General features: G+C 52.5%; 1 protein-coding gene across 1 annotated transcript in view; it reads left to right on the forward strand.

The window, feature by feature from the left end:
• Nucleotides 1-2,327: 2,327 nt before the first annotated feature.
• The window catches only part of CLPB (ClpB family mitochondrial disaggregase), a 51,274-nt gene continuing 35,356 nt past the window's right edge, over nt 2,328-18,245 (forward strand). The window contains exons 1-4 of the mRNA XM_032960489.2: nt 2,328-2,880; nt 14,674-14,725; nt 16,584-16,670; nt 17,645-17,748. Of these exons, the coding sequence (XP_032816380.2) occupies nt 2,643-2,880; nt 14,674-14,725; nt 16,584-16,670; nt 17,645-17,748 (481 nt within the window). The 5' untranslated portion in view covers nt 2,328-2,642. The remainder of the gene's footprint in view (nt 2,881-14,673; nt 14,726-16,583; nt 16,671-17,644; nt 17,749-18,245) is intronic.

Below are 18,245 nucleotides of genomic sequence, written 5' to 3' on the forward strand. Positions count from 1 at the left end.
TCAACCCCCCCTACCCCCTTCGTCACACATCGTCACAAATGTCTGACCCCCCCCCCCACCTAGGTGCGTGACGTCATTTATGGACGGCCCCTTGGCCGGTGGTTGCCCTCACACTGGCCGGCACGCGGGGAATCCGGCCCGGGGTACAGACAGCCTCGATGCGTTCACCTGGGGGTCTCGCCCTCTCGATCGTCAAACATTGCCCCAGATGCAGCGTCCGCGAAAACCGTTGTTGACAGCACACGGGTATAATGCGCACGTGTAAAACAACAACAACAACAACTTATTTTTAGGTGGATGGTATTCCTACTCTTTGGTTCTTTCGGTAAAGTCACGTAAGGTATAAAATAAAATAAATTAAATCACGACGTTTCGGGCGCAACACACGCGTCCGTCATCAGGTGGGACAACCACAGCAAGAAACAATTGCTGAAGTGGCCAAAAGGGGCTGCTGTAACAAGAGGCTTTATAGGTTAGAGAGTGGGGGGGAGCCAGGGAGGAGAGATAGAGAGAGCGGGGGGGGGTCAAAGAGTATGGATCCCTGCAGTCACGAAAACTTTAAATCTAGATTGGATGGTATTCCTGTATTCCGTTTAGGTTGGGCGGCCAGAGGCCGGACAGGTGACCCAGTGGAGGTGAATAGTTGAGGGCAGCGTCAAGCGGACCGAGGAGGCCAACTTGAAGCTCTGCTGAGTGATCATGATAATTGTTTACATTTGGTATTCGCGCTATAGTTACTCTCACAGCGCTATGTGTTAACACAGTCTGCGATAGTTGCACAGGAACGGGCGAAGTTGCTACGCGCATTCCCAATTGAGTGATTTATGGGTAAATTTTCAACATTTTGACCGTGACGCTGCCACGCAATGGCCTGCCTGCTCGTTTCCTATGACGCCATTTGATGCCATCAGCCGCGTGCATCCCTGTCGACCCATACGGTTTAGGGGCCGTCCATAAATGACGTCACGCGATTTTGGACGATTTTTGACCCTCCGCCCTCTCGTCACACGGCGTCACAAAAAGTCAGACCCCCCCCCCCATCAAATATGACGTCACAAAGCTCTGCCCCCCCCCCCCAAAAAAAATAAAACATGCTTCAAATCGCTTTGAACTATTGTCATTGTAGTGCGTATTAAATGTGGCGCTGCACTCTGATGTCGTAGGAGAAAACATTTATTAATTTTTTTTTTATTAAGTATAACGTGTTGTCTATATTTATATAAAGTTGCGCATTTTTATGTGACGTCACATTTCTCACCCCCCCCTCCCCCCTCGTCACACATCGTCACAAATGTCTGACCCCCCCCCCTCTAGGTGCGTGACGTCATTTATGGACGGCCCTTTAACCCCGTATACTTGTTACAGGGAAATTGAGTTTTCAGGTCCATGCGGCGTACAGCCGTTTCAATACAGACAAAACTAAATATGTATCTACGTATTATTCTTGGTTCTTTCGGTAAAGTCACGTTGAAGGGAAACAATAAAATAATAAAATATATATTAAACAAATGTTTCTTGCCGTTGGTTTTCACACCTGATGATGACTGCTTGTGTTGCAGTCGAAACGTCGTGACAATTTTATTGTTTTATATATATTTTATTATCTTATTGTTTCCCTTCAACGTGACTTTACCGAGAGAACCAAGAATATGAATCACTGCAGTTACGAAAGCTTTAAATCAAAATGTATCAATGTGTGTGTGTATCTCCCTTGTGGTGGGACTTTGTAGGATGAACGTTGAGATTTATAAAGGCACGGGGTGACTACCAATAAGATATCAATTGGTCTCTAATATGGTAGGGCACTGATAAGGGGTTGACATGTATGGATATATTATTTTCAGTTTCGTGTTATTTTTATAATGGTTTCCTATGATTGCGCCTGGCATTTAATGTCTCAGAATCCTGGGGTATGTGGGAACACTTTCGCACAACGACACCTCATCATTTTACTCGCAATGAGTTCATTTAACAAGCACAGTTGCTCAACATCTACAATTAGGTAACTCCTACTTGTTTACAAACAGGGCGAATTATTTTTCGAAGATTACATTCTCAGCAGACCCCGTTGTGTGAAGGGTAGTATTCAACTGGCCTCTCGCTGTGAAGGGACCATTGCTTGAAACGTCGCCTGTTCACGCCACAGTGCGATTGACGAATGTGTAGAGTCTTCTAGATTTGAAGCTTTCGTGACTGCAAAGATTCATACTCTTTGGTTTTATTCCGTAAAGTCACGTAGGTAAAATAAAATAAAACAATTAAATCACGACGTTTCGGAAGCTTGTGTTGCCTCCGAAACGTCGTGATTTAATTGTTTTATTTTATTTTACCGAATAAAACCATAGAGTGTGTAGAGTCTTGTGTAGGATATATAAAGGTATATGCGCGTCTAGTGTAGGATATATAAAGGTATATGCACGTCTAGTGTAGGATATAAAGTTCAATGCGCGTCTAGTGTAGGCTATATAAAGGTGTATGCGCGTCTAGTGTAGAGTATATAAAGGTGTATGCGTGTCTAGTGTAGGATATATTATGTAATATGCACGTCTAGTGTAGGATATATAAATGGCTATGCGCGTCTAGTGTAAGATATATAAAGGTGTATGCGTGTCTAGTGTAGGGAATACAATTGCGTTGGCGGCATGGCTGTACGCGCCGCGCTGAGGCCGTTGCGTGGGGCTTTGGTCTCTCGGTTGCTCCCCGAGACCGGGCCGGGGAAGCGACACGGCTGGGCCGCCCTGCAGGCCGCGGGGGTCGCGGGGAGAGGGGGAGGAGGAGGAGGCTTCACGCCGCGGGGGAGGACGCGTTGGGGCCCGGCCTGGGTCGTGGCCGCGGGAATCGCCATCGGGTCCATCCACGCGGCGAGCGGCGGAGACAGAGGTTTGTGTGTGTGTGACAGTGTGTGTGTGACAGTGTGACAGTGTGTGTGACAGTGTGACAGTGCGTGTGACAGTGTGACAGTGTGTGTGACAGTGTGACAGTATGACAGTGTGTGTGACAGTGTGACAGTGTGTGTGACAATGTGACAGTGTGACAGTGTGTGTGACTGTGTGTGACAGTGTGACAGCATGACAGTATGTGTGACAGTGTGTGTGACAGTGTGACAGTGTGTGTGACAGTGTGACAGTGTGTGTGACAATGTGACAGTGTGTGTGACAGTGTGACAGCATGACAGTATGTGTGACAGTGTGACAGTGTGACAGTGTGTGTGACAATGTGACAGTGTGTGTGACAGTGTGACAGTGTGTGTGACAGTGTGACAGTGTGTGTGACAGTGTGTGTGACAGTGTGACAGTGTGTGTGACAGTGTGACAGTGTGTGTGACAGTGTGACAGTGTGTGTGACAGTGTGTGTGACAGTGTGTGTGTGTGACAGTGTGTGTGTGACAGCGTGTGTGACAGTGTGAAAGCGTGTGTGACAGTGTGACAGTGTGTGTGACAGTGTGTGTGACAGTGTGTGTGACAGTGTGACAGTGTGTGTGACAGTGTGACAGTGTGTGTGACAGTGTGACAGTGTGTGTGACAGTGTGACAGTGTGTGTGACAGTGTGACAGTATGACAGTGTGTGTGACAGTGTAACAGTGTGTGTGACAGTGTGACAGTGTGTGTGACAGTGTGTGTGACAGTGTGACAGTGTGACAGCATGACAGTATGTGTGACAGTGTGACAGTGTGTGTGACAGTGTGACAGTGTGTGTGACAGTGTGACAGTGTGTGTGACAATGTGACAGTGTGTGTGACAGTGTGACAGTGTGTGTGACAGTGTGACAGTGTGTGTGACAGTGTGACAGTGTGTGTCACAGTGTGACAGTGTGTGTGACAGTGTGACAGTGTGTGTGACAGTGTGTGTGTGTGACAGTGTGTGTGTGTGACAGTGTGTGTGTGTGTGACAGCGTGTGTGACAGTGTGACAGCGTGTGTGACAGTGTGACAGTGTGTGTGACAGTGTGACAGTGTGTGTGACAGTGTGTGTGTGTGTGACAGTGTGTGTGTGTGTGACAGTGTGTGTGTGTGACAGTGTGTGTGGGGAGCGATAGTGTAGCGGTTAGCGCGCTGCACTATGAACCTGGCGACCCGGGTTCTATTCCCGCTCACGGCCAACACCAGTGACGATTATCTGAACCGGTCCCGGGCCTCCCCTAGGTCGACTCAGCCTCAAATGAGTACCTTGTGCGGTGTGTAAACATCGTCACTAGGGAGACAAAGGCGGTCGGGCGTGGTGCTGGCCACCCACCCCCTCGTGTACCGTTACCGGCCTTCATAGGTGCTCGCTAACAGCACTTGCCCCTACAGTCTGTTAAGGCTATACGGGGGATCTTTGTCTTTATCTTTGTGATTTGGTAATAGCTGCTCAGTCAGAGGAGGAGTTGGAGACGCTGCTGCTGAGACTGGAGCGTGCCACTAAGAGGTGGGGCCTTACCATCAGCCCCACCAAAACTAAGCACCTGCCTGGGTATTTTGTACCATCGGACACTCCACCCCCACAACTCCCGATCGGTGATGGGGCAGTTGTGGAGAGAGTGGAGAGTTTCCCATACCAGGGCAGTGTGCTTATGACTGGCTCCAGTTTAACAGCAGAGGTCTCACTCCGAATCAGTCGAGCGGCAATATCTTTTCATCGGTTGCGTAACGCTGTGTGGAAGCTACCTGGTCTGTCGCTCCGCACTAAGCTTCAGGTCTTCTCGGCCACGGTCATTCCCTCCCTTCTCTACGCTTGCGAAACGTGGACCCCCCTAATGGAACATCTTCGCCGGTTAGAAACATTTAGGCTGGCCTGCCTACGATCCATCCTGGGTTTAACCAGACTGGATTGTGTGAGGAGCTCACAAATCCTTGAAAGATCTGGGCAAGGTCCCATCGGTGAGCTCCTCCGGCGGGGAAGGCTGCGATGGCTGGGTCATGTAGCCCGCATGCCCAGCCACCGCATACCAAAACAGCTTTTGTTCGGCCGGATTGAGGGGGCTGAGCGGGCGCGGCACGGGCTAGAGAAGAGATGGAGTGATGTGGTACAGGAGGACGTGGAGCTGAGTGGACTTGCCGATGACTGGTACCAGCAGTGTCAAGATCGGCCTCTGTGGAGGAGGCTCGTGAAGGACGCTACTGGGCAGTTGGAGGTAGTCGCCCTCCAACAACAACGGAGGGCGGAGGAGCGACGCTCACAACAACGGGCGGAGCGCCGGGTGGCTAAAGCACAGCAGGTTGGCACAGTAGGGGGCACAGGTGGTGCATCAGCCAGTCATCTCAGTGAGTCGACCCGTGGCACCTGGGTCTACCCCGTGACCTCCTGCCAGCGGGCGTTCGACACTTCACGTGGCCTCAGGGTGCACATAGCCTGGCACAAGCGTCGTGGTGACGTCACCGCCACTTAGTGGCGAATGGCGGTTGTTGTTGTTGTTGTGTGTGTGTGTGACAGCGTGTGTGTGACAGTGTGTGTGACAGCGTGTGTGTGTATGTGACAGTGTGTGTGTGACAGCGTGTGTGTGTGTGACAGTGTGTGTGTGTGACAGCGTGTGTGTGAGTGACAGCGTGTGTGTGACAGCGTGTGTGTGTGTGACAGAGTGTGTGTGACAGTGTGACCCTCTGCTCACGATCATTAAGGACCTTCATGATGGTGAGCGGGCCCGGGTAAAACTACGTGGCCGGGAGTCAGAGCCATTCCCTGTACACCTTGGGGTGCGACAGGGATGTCCTCTGGCTCCCACATTATTTAACATCTATTTTGACCACGTAGTTCGTGAAACCTTCAATAGCTGTACCGGGGGAATCTCCATTTGGTACAGATATAATGGGAGGCTGATCGATGCCCGGGTGCGGTCAAGGGATGGCTCCCTATTGCTCAACCACGTTATGTATGCTGATGATTTGGTAATAGCTGCTCAGTCAGAGGAGGAGTTGAAGACGCTGCTGCTGAGACTGGAGCGTGCCACTAAGAGGTGGGGCCTTACCATCAGCCCCACCAAAACTAAGCACCTGCCTGTGTATTTTGTACCATCGGACACTCCACCCCCACAACTCCCGATCGGTGATGGGGCAGTTGTGGAGAGAGTGGAGAGTTTCCCATACCAGGGCAGTGTGCTTATGACTGGCTCCAGTTTAACAGCAGAGGTCTCACTCCGAATCAGTCGAGCGGCAATATCTTTTCATCGGTTGCGTAACGCTGTGTGGAAGCTACCTGGTCTGTCGCTCCGCACTAAGCTTCAGGTCTTCTCGGCCACGGTCATTCCCTCCCTTCTCTACGCTTGCGAAACGTGGACCCCCCTAATGGAACATCTTCGCCGGTTAGAAACATTTAGGCTGGCCTGCCTACGATCCATCCTGGGTTTAACCAGACTGGATTGTGTGAGGAGCTCACAAATCCTTGAAAGATCTGGGCAAGGTCCCATCGGTGAGCTCCTCCGGCAGGGAAGGCTGCGATGGCTGGGTCATGTAGCCCGCATGCCCAGCCACCGCATACCGAAACAGCTTTTGTTCGGCCGGATTGAGGGGGCTGAGCGGGCGCGGCACGGGCTAGAGAAGAGATGGAGTGATGTGGTACAGGAGGACGTGGAGCTGAGTGGACTTGCCGATGACTGGTACCAGCGGTGTCAAGATCGGCCTCTGTGGAGGAGGCTCGTGAAGGACGCTACTGGGCAGTTGGAGGTAGTCGCCCTCCAACAACAACGGAGGGCGGAGGAGCGACGCTCACAACAACGGGCGGAGCGCCGGGTGGCTAAAGCACAGCAGGTTGGCACAGTAGGGGGCACAGGTGGTGCATCAGCCAGTCATCTCAGTGAGTCGACCCGTGGCACCTGGGTCTACCCCGTGACCTCCTGCCAGCGGGCGTTCGACACTTCACGTGGCCTCAGGGTGCACATAGCCTGGCACAAGCGTCGTGGTGACGTCACCGCCACTTAGTGGCGAATGGCGGTTGTTGTTGTTGTTGTGTGTGTGTGTGACAGCGTGTGTGTGACAGTGTGTGTGACAGCGTGTGTGTGTATGTGACAGTGTGTGTGTGACAGCGTGTGTGTGTGTGACAGTGTGTGTGTGTGACAGCGTGTGTGTGAGTGACAGCGTGTGTGTGACAGCGTGTGTGTGTGTGACAGAGTGTGTGTGACAGTGTGACCCTCTGCTCACGATCATTAAGGACCTTCATGATGGTGAGCGGGCCCGGGTAAAACTACGTGGCCGGGAGTCAGAGCCATTCCCTGTACACCTTGGGGTGCGACAGGGATGTCCTCTGGCTCCCACATTATTTAACATCTATTTTGACCACGTAGTTCGTGAAACCTTCAATAGCTGTACCGGGGGAATCTCCATTTGGTACAGATATAATGGGAGGCTGATCGATGCCCGGGTGCGGTCAAGGGATGGCTCCCTATTGCTCAACCACGTTATGTATGCTGATGATTTGGTAATAGCTGCTCAGTCAGAGGAGGAGTTGAAGACGCTGCTGCTGAGACTGGAGCGTGCCACTAAGAGGTGGGGCCTTACCATCAGCCCCACCAAAACTAAGCACCTGCCTGTGTATTTTGTACCATCGGACACTCCACCCCCACAACTCCCGATCGGTGATGGGGCAGTTGTGGAGAGAGTGGAGAGTTTCCCATACCAGGGCAGTGTGCTTATGACTGGCTCCAGTTTAACAGCAGAGGTCTCACTCCGAATCAGTCGAGCGGCAATATCTTTTCATCGGTTGCGTAACGCTGTGTGGAAGCTACCTGGTCTGTCGCTCCGCACTAAGCTTCAGGTCTTCTCGGCCACGGTCATTCCCTCCCTTCTCTACGCTTGCGAAACGTGGACCCCCCTAATGGAACATCTTCGCCGGTTAGAAACATTTAGGCTGGCCTGCCTACGATCCATCCTGGGTTTAACCAGACTGGATTGTGTGAGGAGCTCACAAATCCTTGAAAGATCTGGGCAAGGTCCCATCGGTGAGCTCCTCCGGCAGGGAAGGCTGCGATGGCTGGGTCATGTAGCCCGCATGCCCAGCCACCGCATACCGAAACAGCTTTTGTTCGGCCGGATTGAGGGGGCTGAGCGGGCGCGGCACGGGCTAGAGAAGAGATGGAGTGATGTGGTACAGGAGGACGTGGAGCTGAGTGGACTTGCCGATGACTGGTACCAGCGGTGTCAAGATCGGCCTCTGTGGAGGAGGCTCGTGAAGGATGCTACTGGGCAGTTGGAGGTAGTCGCCCTCCAACAACAACGGAGGGCGGAGGAGCGACGCTCACAACAACGAGCGGAGCGCCGGGTGGCTAAAGCACAGCAGGTTGGCACAGTAGGGGGCACAGGTGGTGCATCAGCCAGTCATCTCAGTCAGTCGACCCGTGGCACCTGGGTCTGCCCCGTGACCTCCTGCCAGCGGGCGTTCGACACACCACGTGGCCTCAAGGTGCACATGTCCTGGCACAAGCGTCATGGTGACGTCACCGCCACTTAGTGGCGAATGGCAGTTGTTGTTGTGTGTGACAGCGTGTGTGTGTGTGACAGCGTGTGTGTGTGTGTGTGACAGCGCGTGTGTGTGTGACAGCGCGTGTGTGTGTGACAGCGTGTGTGTGTGTGTGTGTGACAGCGTGTGTGTGTGTGACAGCGTGTGTGTGTGACAGCGTGTGTGTGTGACAGCGTGTGTGTGACAGCGCGTGTGTGTGTGTGTGTGACAGCGCATGTGTGTGTGTGTGACAGCGTGTGTGTGTGTGACAGCATGTGTGTGTGACAGCGTGTGTGTGTGACGGCGCGTTTGTGTGTGTGTGTGACAGCGCGTGTGTGTGTGTGACAGCGCGTGTGTGTGACAGAGTGTGTGTGTGTGACAGCATGTGTGTGTGTGACAGCGCGTGTGTGTGTGACAGCGCGTGTGTGTGTGTGTGAGCGTGTGTGTGTGGGGAGCGATAGTGTAGCGGTTAGCGCGCTGCGCTATGAACCTGGCGACCCGGGTTCGATTCCCGCTCACGGCCAACACCAGTGACGATTATCTGAACCGGTACCGGGCCTCCCCTAGGTCGACTCAGCCTCAAATGAGTACCTGGTGCGGTGTGTAAACATTGCCACTAGGGAGACAAAGGCGGTCGGGCGTGGTGCTGGCCACCCACCCCCTCGTGTACCGTTCCGGCCTTCATAGGTGCTCGCTAACAGCACTTGCCCCTACAGTCTGTTAAGGCTATATGGGGGATCTTTGTCTTTGTTGTGTGTGTGTGACAGCGTGTGTGTGTGTGACGGGTGCGAGGGGCTGGTAACCCCTCCACCTTAAAAAAATTACCACGAAACTACAACTTAAACTTAAATATGTAACAAATAAGCTTGTGCCGGAGGCCCCGGGGGACCAGGCGTCTATGACGTCTCCTCGCCAAACCCCAATTGGCGGAGCCAGGAGATTGAATCTCAACCCTCGGGGCTCCTCCAGAAACAACGAAAAGCCACTTCGTTTGGCCACGTGGAATGTTCGAATGCTCACTGCGGAGGAGAGGCTACCACTCCTCTGTCGGGAGCTGGATCGGTACCGCCTGGATCTTTGTGGCATTCAGGAGGTCCGGTGGACCCGTTCTGGCTCCTGCCACCATGAGGGGTGGACAGTTCTCTACTCGGGGCAGGAGACTGCCAAACAACAGGGTGTGGCTCTTCTTTTGAACAAAAGAATGAAGGGGGCGTGGGAGCGTGGCGGTGAGGTGTGGGAAGCTGTAAGCCCCAGGCTACTTTGGGCTCGCCTTCCCATCAATCGGAGGCGAGGATTGGTGGTCGCGGTTACTTATGCCCCCACCGAAGACGAACATCCGTGAAGGGATGCAGGCAAAGCCGATGAGTCAGATGCCTTCTATGACCTCCTGTCACAGGTACTGGCTAAAATGGCCCCTCGGGATAGAGTCATCTTGTTGGGTGACTTCAATGCCCGAGTTGGTCATGATGCTGGCACCTGGCCTGGAGTGATTGGAAGGCATGGGCCGGATCAGCTTAATAACAACGGTAGGAGGCTGCTAGATTTTTGTGCAGCCCATGGACTTGTAATTACCAACACGCTGTTCCGGCATCGGCGCATCCACACAACATCATGGATGCATGCCGGGTCCAAGCAAGAACATCTGCTGGACTACATAGTGACGGACCAGCGGATGCGAGCCCATGTCCTTGACACCAGGACCTACCGTGGAGCTGATCTGCCCTCTGACCATCGACTTGTCATCTGTAAGATGCGCCGCCCATTCTTCCGCTTCGGTGGTGGGTGTACACCCAGGACCCCATTCCAGCCAAAACGTGGCCTAGTCTCGGTTATCTGATGAAAGTTGCAAGTAAGAATTTCATCATCGCCTGCGGCTGGGGTTGGCATCGTCCCCCACTCTTCCTGATGTCGAGGGTAAATGGGCGAGGTTTAGAACTGTGACTCATGCGGCTGCAATGTCTGCTTTGGGTACGTGGTCAGGACCTCCCCAGAGACCCTGGCTGACAGAGGAGGTGTTCAGGATGGTTGAGAAAAAGCGACAGGCCCACTGTCATCGGCTACAGAATCCCACGTCAGAGAATGAGGAGGCTTACCGCAACCTTCGCTCGGAGGTTCGGAGAGCCGTGAGGCGCTGCAAGGATGGTTGGTGGTCGCGGGTTGCTGAGGAGATGGAGTCTGCCTCAGTGGCCCGTGATCACAAATCTCTATTTAACTCCATCAAAAAAGTAACCTGCAGTGCCACACCTATTACCATCATTAGGGGAAAAAACGGTGACCCAATCTCCGACCCCCAGGAACAGGTTTGCAGATTTGCTGAGCATTTCTGTGAGGTCCTGGGGGAGGGAAAATCCCTCAGCCAGGAAAACATCGTGGCACAAAGTGAGGATGACCCTGCTGAGGCTGCGGTGCCTCAAATATTGGAAGAAGTCACCCCCTGTGAGTGGCTGGCTGAAGTGCCATCTGTTGAGGAAGTACTGAGGGCGATCCGGAGTCTGAGACCAGGAAAGGCAGCGGGCACAGATGATCTCCCAAGCGAAATGCTGAGGGAGGGTGGAGTTTGTGCACAGACTGCCCTAAATGACTTCATAACAACAGTCTGGACCACTGGACGGTTTCCGCAGGATTGGAAGGATGCACTGGTGGTCCCCCTCTTTAAGAAGGGGGACCGCACAGACTGTAACAACTACAGGGGCATCTCACTCCTCAGTGTGCCGGGAAAGGTCCTGGAAAGGATTATTCAACATCGCCTTGCCAGGCACGCTGAGGAGAGGCTTGCGGAGCCCCAATGCAGTTTCAGGAAAGGGCGGTCCTGCACAGATGCCATATTTTCTGTCCGTCTGCTACAGCAGAGGTGTAGGGAATTCCAGCAAGACCTACATCTCTGCTTTATTGACATGGTCAAGGTCTATGATACCATCAATAGGCCTGGGCTCTGGATTGTTCTTCGTGCTTTTGAAGTACCTGACCCTCTGCTCACGATCATTAAGGACCTTCATGATGGTGAGCGGGCCCGGGTAAAACTACGTGGCCGGGAGTCCGAGCCTTTCCCTGTACACCTTCGGGTGCGACAGGGATGTCCTCTGGCTCCCACATTATTTAACATCTATTTCGACCACGTACTTCGAAGCCTTCAATAGCTGTACCGGGGGAATCTCCATATGGTACAGATATAATGGGAGGCTGATCGATGCCTCGGTGCGGTCAAGGGATGGTTCCCTATTGCTCAACCACGTTATGTATGCCGATGATTTGGTAATAGCTGATAATTGAGAGGAGGAGTTGGAGACGCTGCTGCTGAGACTGGAGCGTGCCACTAAGAGATGGGGCCTTACCATCAGCCCCACCAAAACTAAGCACCTGCCTGGGTATTTTGCACCATCGGACACTCCACCCCCACAACTCCCAATCGGTCATGGGGCAGTTGTGGAGAGAGTGGAGAGTTTCCCATACCTGGGAAGTGTGCTTATGACCGGCTCCAGTTTAACAGCAGAGGTCTCACTCCGAATCAGTCGAGCGGCAATATCTTTTCATCGGTTGCGTAACGCTGTGTGGAAGCTACCTGGTCTGTCGCTCCGCACTAAGCCTCAGGTCTTCTCGGCCACGGTCATTCTCTCCCTTCTCTACGCTTGCGAAACGTGGACCCACCTAATAGAACATCTTCGCCGGTTAGAAACATTTAGGCTGGCCTGCCTACGATCCATCCTGGGTTTAACCAGACTGGATTGTGTGAGGAGCTCACAAATCCTTGAAAGATCTGGGCAAGGTCCCATTGGTGAGCTCCTCCGGCGGGCAAGGCTGCGATGGCTGGGTCATGTAGCCCGCATGCCCAGCCACCGCATGCCGAAACAGCTTTTGTTCGGCCGGATTGAGGGGGCTGAGCGGGCGCGGCACGGGCTAGAGAAGAGATGGAGTGATGTGGTACAGGAGGACGTGGAGCTGAGTGGACTTGCCGATGACTGGTACCAGCGGTGTCAAGATCGGCCTCTGTGGAGGAGGCTCGTGAAGGATGCTACTGGGCAGTTGGAGGTAGTCGCCCTCCAACAACAACGGAGGGCGGAGGAGCGACGCTCACAACAACGAGCGGAGCGCCGGGTGGCTAAAGCACAGCAGGTTGGCACAGTAGGGGGCACAGGTGGTGCATCAGCCAGTCATCTCAGTCAGTCGACCCGTGGCACCTGGGTCTGCCCCGTGACCTCCTGCCAGCGGGCGTTCGACACTCCACGTGACCTCAAGGTGCACATGTCCTGGCACAAGCATCGTGGTGACGTCACCGCCACTTAGTGGCGAATGGCGGTTGTTGTTGTGTGTGACAGCGCGTGTGTGTGACAGCGTGTGTGTGTGTGACAGCGTGTGTGTGTGTGTGACAGCGTGTGTGTGTGACAGCGCGTGTGTGTGTGTATGAAAGTGTGTGTGTGTGTGACAGTGTGTGTGTGACAGCGTGTGTGTGTGACAGCGCGTGTGTGTGTGACAGCGTGTGTGTGTGTGACACATGTGTGTGACAACGAGTGTGTGTATGTGTGTGACAGCGTGTGTGTGTGTGTGTGTGAGAGCGTGTGTGTGTGACAGCATGTGTGTGTGTGACAGCGCGTGTGTGTGTGTGTGACAGCGTGTGTGTGTGTGACAGCGTGTGTGTGTGTGTGACAGCGTGTGTGTGTGACAGCGCGTTTGTGTGTGTGTGTGACAGCGCGTGTGTGTGTGTGTGACAGCGCGCGTGTGTGTGTGTGACAGCGCGTGTGTGTGACAGAGTGTGTGTGTGTGACAGCGCGTGTGTGTGTGACAGCGCTTGTGTGTGTGTGACAGCGCGTGTGTGTGACAGAGTGTGTGTCTTTGTGACAGCGTGTGTGTGTGTGACAGCGCGTGTGTGTGTGTGACAGTGTGTGTGACAGCGTGTGTGTGACAGCGTGTGTGTGTGTGTGTGTGACAGCGTGTGTGTGTGTGTGTGACAGCGTGTGTGTGTGTGACAGCATGTGTGTGTGTGACAGCGCGTGTGTGTGTGACAGCATGTGTGTGTGTGACAGCGTGTGTGTGTGTGTGACAGCGTGTGTGTGTGACAGCGCGTTTGTGTGTGTGTGTGTGACAGCGCGTGTGTGTGTGTGACAACGTGTGTGTGTGTGACAGCATGTGTGTGTGACAGCGTGTGTGTGTGACAGCGTGTGTGTGTGTGACAGCGCGTGTGTGTGTGTGACAGCGTGTGTGTGTGTGTGACAGCGTGTGTGTGTGACAGCGCGTTTGTGTGTGTGTGTGACAGCGCGTGTGTGTGTGTGACAGCGCGTGTGTGTGTGTGACAGCGCGTGTGTGTGACAGCGCGTGTGTGTGACAGAGTGTGTGTGTTTGTGACAGCGTGTGTGTGTGTGACAGCGTGTGTGTGTGTGACAGCATGTGTGTGTGACAGCATGTGTGCGTGTGACAGCGTGTGTGTGTGTGTGACAGCGTGTGTGTGTGACAGCGCGTGTGTGTGTGTGACAGCGTGTGTGTGTGTGACAGCGTGTGTGTGACAGCATGTGTGTGTGTGTGACAGCGTGTGTGTGTGTGACAGCGTGTGTGTGTGTGTGACAGCATGTGACTGCCAAACACCGGTACCAGCGGTGCCAGATCGGCCTCTGTGGAGGAGGAGGCTCGTGAAGGACGCGACTCGGCAGTTGGAGGCAGTCGCCCTCCAATAACGAAGGGCAGAGGAGCGACGCTCACAACAACGAGCGGAGCGCTGGGCGGCTAAAATACAACAATTGGCACAGTAGTGGATACAGCTGGCGCATCTGCCAGTCATCCCAGTCGGCCAACCCATGGCACCACCTGGGTCTGTTCCGTGACCTCCTGCCAGCGGGCCTTCGACACTTCACGTGATAGCCTCAAAGTGCACCTAGCCTGGCACAGGCGCCGTGGTGATGTCACCGTTACTTCGTGGCGAATGGCGGGTGTTGGTGTGACAGCGTATGTGCGTGTGACAGCGTATGTGTGTGACAGTGTTTGTGTGTGACAGGGAGCGGTAGTGCACTGTGCTACGTACCCGGCGAACAGAGTTTGATTCCCGCTCACGGCCAACACCAATGACGATTATCTGAACCGGTCGTGGGCTTCCCCTCGGTCGACTCAGCCTCGAATGAGTACCTGGTGCGGTGTGTAAACATCGCCACTGGGAAGGCAAAGGTGGCCTGGCATGGCGCTGGCCACCTACCCCCTGTGTGTGCATGGTGGTTTTGTGTGTGGCTGTGTAGTGGTAATAACCAGGGTGGGTGAGCCTGGTTTGCTTGTTCTTGGTGTTTCTACAGGTGAGCGTCTGCTGCGGGCTGCCCGGACAGGTGACACAGTGGAGGTCAACAGGTGAGGGCAGCGTCAAGCGGACAACGAGGCAAAATTTAAGCTCTGCTGAGTAATCATGAAAGTTGTTACATTTGGTATTCGCGCTACAGTATTCTCATCACCACGGAGGCGCTATATTTAACACAGTCTGCAATAGTTTCACAGTGGTTGGGCGATGTTGTTACGTGTAATAACAATTTAGTGATTCACAGGTATTTTTTTTATTTGGAATTTTAACTATGACGCTCGCACACAGTGGCCTGCCTACTCGTTTCGAATGATACCATTTGATTTTTATCGTCTGCCATGAAGCGGACAGCATGTATTTGTATGGTTTAATACACCTCTAGTAATAACCAGGGCGGACTGCCGATATCGAACTGTGCACCTCTGAAACAAGCAGTAATGTCGCTGCGGCTGGGCCACGTCACTCACTTCCCCCTCCCGCTAACATGTCTTCACTACATGGATGCGGAAGCTGCCACGGTGTTATGAGCAGCGCACTGGACTCGCGATCCAGAAATTGTCGGTTCAATTCCATCTCCTGGCACAGCAGTTGAAACAATGGGGCAAATTTCCTAAATATTCCCCACCGCTTCTGTCCACCCAGCCATATAAATGGATTCACCAGTTAGTTGATCACCAGCTCGTGTATGTGGGGTAAAGTGTGGGTATGCCCACCTATTGCGTTTTCGGTCCGCAACCTTGCATGTGTTATGAATTGCATTATTATTCCTACAACATTTTCACTGAAAATGATGACCATTTTATGACTTTCTGATATGGTAATCGATTCTTTTAAGAGTTACCGTTTTCCAACCCTAGTCTTGGCAAGCATGTGCTAGCAGTTTTCAGATTGGAGTTAAGTCAGGCTTTTGTGGGTCATGATGGACACCTGCCAATTTGCCAGAGAACTGTGTTCTGAAGCAAATTGTCGAATGCGTTGTGGCTTATTTAACTGCATATCAGTGACGGGGCATGGCCATGAGTGGCGTGCACTGTTTACCCATAAACAGATTGGAGGCTGCAGGTGCCACGTAACAATGACAGTTTAGAGGCAGTGTTTGAATAAGCAATGGCTGGGATGACTTCCAAGTGCTTACCCACGCAAAAACTCTGCATGTACACGCGCTCATGCACTCCATTCACGAAGACAAACAACCAGCTACTTAACCAAGAAGGCAATTATTGCAAGGGCTGTTAGGAAGCCCCCTAATTAGGGTTGTTGAAAACATGTTTGCGTTACTGATAGTCGCATGAAAAGCCAATAAAAATCCGGTTCCCAATTTTTCGGCACATGTAGAAAATGTTACATTTTGACAAATTTACCCTGAGACACGAAGGGAGATGCTGTGGGTTAATGGTGAGCGCACTTAACTTGCAATCCGGAAGTCACTCGTTCAATTCAATCTCCCGGCATGGTAGTTGAAACAAATGGGGAAAGTTTCTTAAATATCAACACCTTTGCCCACGCAGCAGTATAAATGTACGGTATATTGTCACAGGCAGTCAGCCGGTCGAGGGCAAATGTACCACGCAGGAGTTAGGCCTCTGTATAAGGTGTCACGTTCCATTCAGTACACGCATTAATGACTACATTTCCACTGGAAACGATTACCGGCTTCTGACTATTGGAACCAGTAATCTATCAGAAAACGGTCACTGGTTTACCAGTTTTTAACAATCCTAGCACCTGTTAAGGCCAGAATGGTGTATAAGGAGATGCTGGTATAGATAGCACAGCATTCATTGCTTATGTCACAGTATATACATTTCCTATTTGATGTTTGGGTACGCATGTGAGGCCCAGGTTCAGATACACTCCCTCCTATACCTATTGATGCATAGATGTGTGCTGTGTGCTTTGGGTTCCTCGCAGACTGCTAGCTGAAGGGGTGGATCCAGATTCTCGCCATGAGCTTGGCTGGACGGCCCTTATGGTGGCGGCCATCAACTGTCACCACAGGTGCGTGAAAGGAACAACTCTGAGCTGTGGAACTTGCACTTCCCATAGGCACACACTGAGGATTGTGTTGGGTGACCATGACGCACAAGTCAAGTGCCGAATGGCTCACAGGGCTGTACCAAATATATGAAACTCAACTATGAAACTACTAATCAGCAACAGTCCCCGTCTCTTCCATGACCTGTTATTGGCACCTTCACCACTCCGTGTCAATGTGCACCTGGCCTGACACGCATGCGGCAATAATGTCATTGTCGCTAATTACTGGTGAAAATTCAGCCCCACATCTTGGTTGCCCGTACTGTCCCATATCGCACGTCAGTTTAGCAGCAACACTGCGGGAATGCACCCACGACCAGAAAATGACCTGTCCAGGCACACATACATCAATACCCTCTCGGTAATGTGCCTTGAATGGAGAAAGCTATTTTGAAACACCAGAGGAAGACTCGGCCGCCCGCCATGCATCATGGGACACTGGTGGAGGAACGAGTGGGAGAACCTCCGATGAGCACGGTTGGCTACGTACGGTGCGGAAGAAATTAAACTTACATAGGACGCAAAATATCATCCCAACGAAACAGCTCATGGAGGATCCCACCACCACTGCCCAGCCATCAGGAAGCTCACTGCCCCACAAACAGCAGGTTGCCTTACATTGTATGCAGACTGGTGAAGGCAGCTGCAATCAGCTTTTCCTATACAAGGGAAAATTTAAAGATGATTTTCCCATGCGATTGCAGCCCACCACAACTAACAAAATTGTGAGTTTATGGGTCTCTTTGTGAGTCTCTGGGTCCTTGTGTGAACTTTACGTCCACTGCGAGCTTTCTCCGGGGGCCTGATTGGTATTTCCTGGTTGTCCTCTGAAGCCAGCAGCAGGATTTACAACTTAGACATGGATTTACTGTTACTACTCAACTCGTGTCCATACGATCGAGAAGGGTGAATGGTAGCTGTCGTGTGATTTCCAGTGTGGTTGAGGTGCTCCTTGCTGCTGGAGCAAATCCTGATGTTGGCGACGACTTTGTAAACGTCTACAGCACGGCGCGCTCGCTGGGGATGCACTCCCTTGAGGGTGAGTGTGCACACACCATGAACCACACACACACACACACACGAGCATGAGCAGGCTCACACTCGAGAGAGGCGGATTCGTGGCAATGGATAACATTGGGTACAAGTAGTGTTTGAGGGAGTCGAAGGCAGCTGGGCATGTTATTTGGCCATACCACCTCCTTGTGTGCCATGTCAGCCTTAATAGGTGCTCTGTAACACCACGTGCTATAATAGTCTGTATGGCTATACAAGGGGCTCTGTGTGTGTGAGTGAGATGTGTTTGACTGTGGCTGGGTTGTGTTCCTAGCAGCTGCTGGAGCAACCAATACCCTTGCTGCTCGTGCTGCTGTGCCAATGTTATGATTATGTTGTATTGAAGCAACTTTGTTGTTTATATGTATACATGTGTAGCATTTATTTCTGAATGTATTGTTACAATGTGAAGACGCAACACAGCCTCCAGCACAGGGTTCAGTGAGGAGCTGCACAGGTTCCGTCGTTGGATGATTTAATATT

This window comes from Petromyzon marinus, chromosome 25, assembly GCF_048934315.1.
Source record: "Petromyzon marinus isolate PM22_M1 ecotype Great Lakes invasive population chromosome 25, UKy_Petmar_22M1.pri1.0, whole genome shotgun sequence".
Lineage (NCBI taxonomy): Eukaryota > Metazoa > Chordata > Hyperoartia > Petromyzontiformes > Petromyzontidae > Petromyzon > Petromyzon marinus.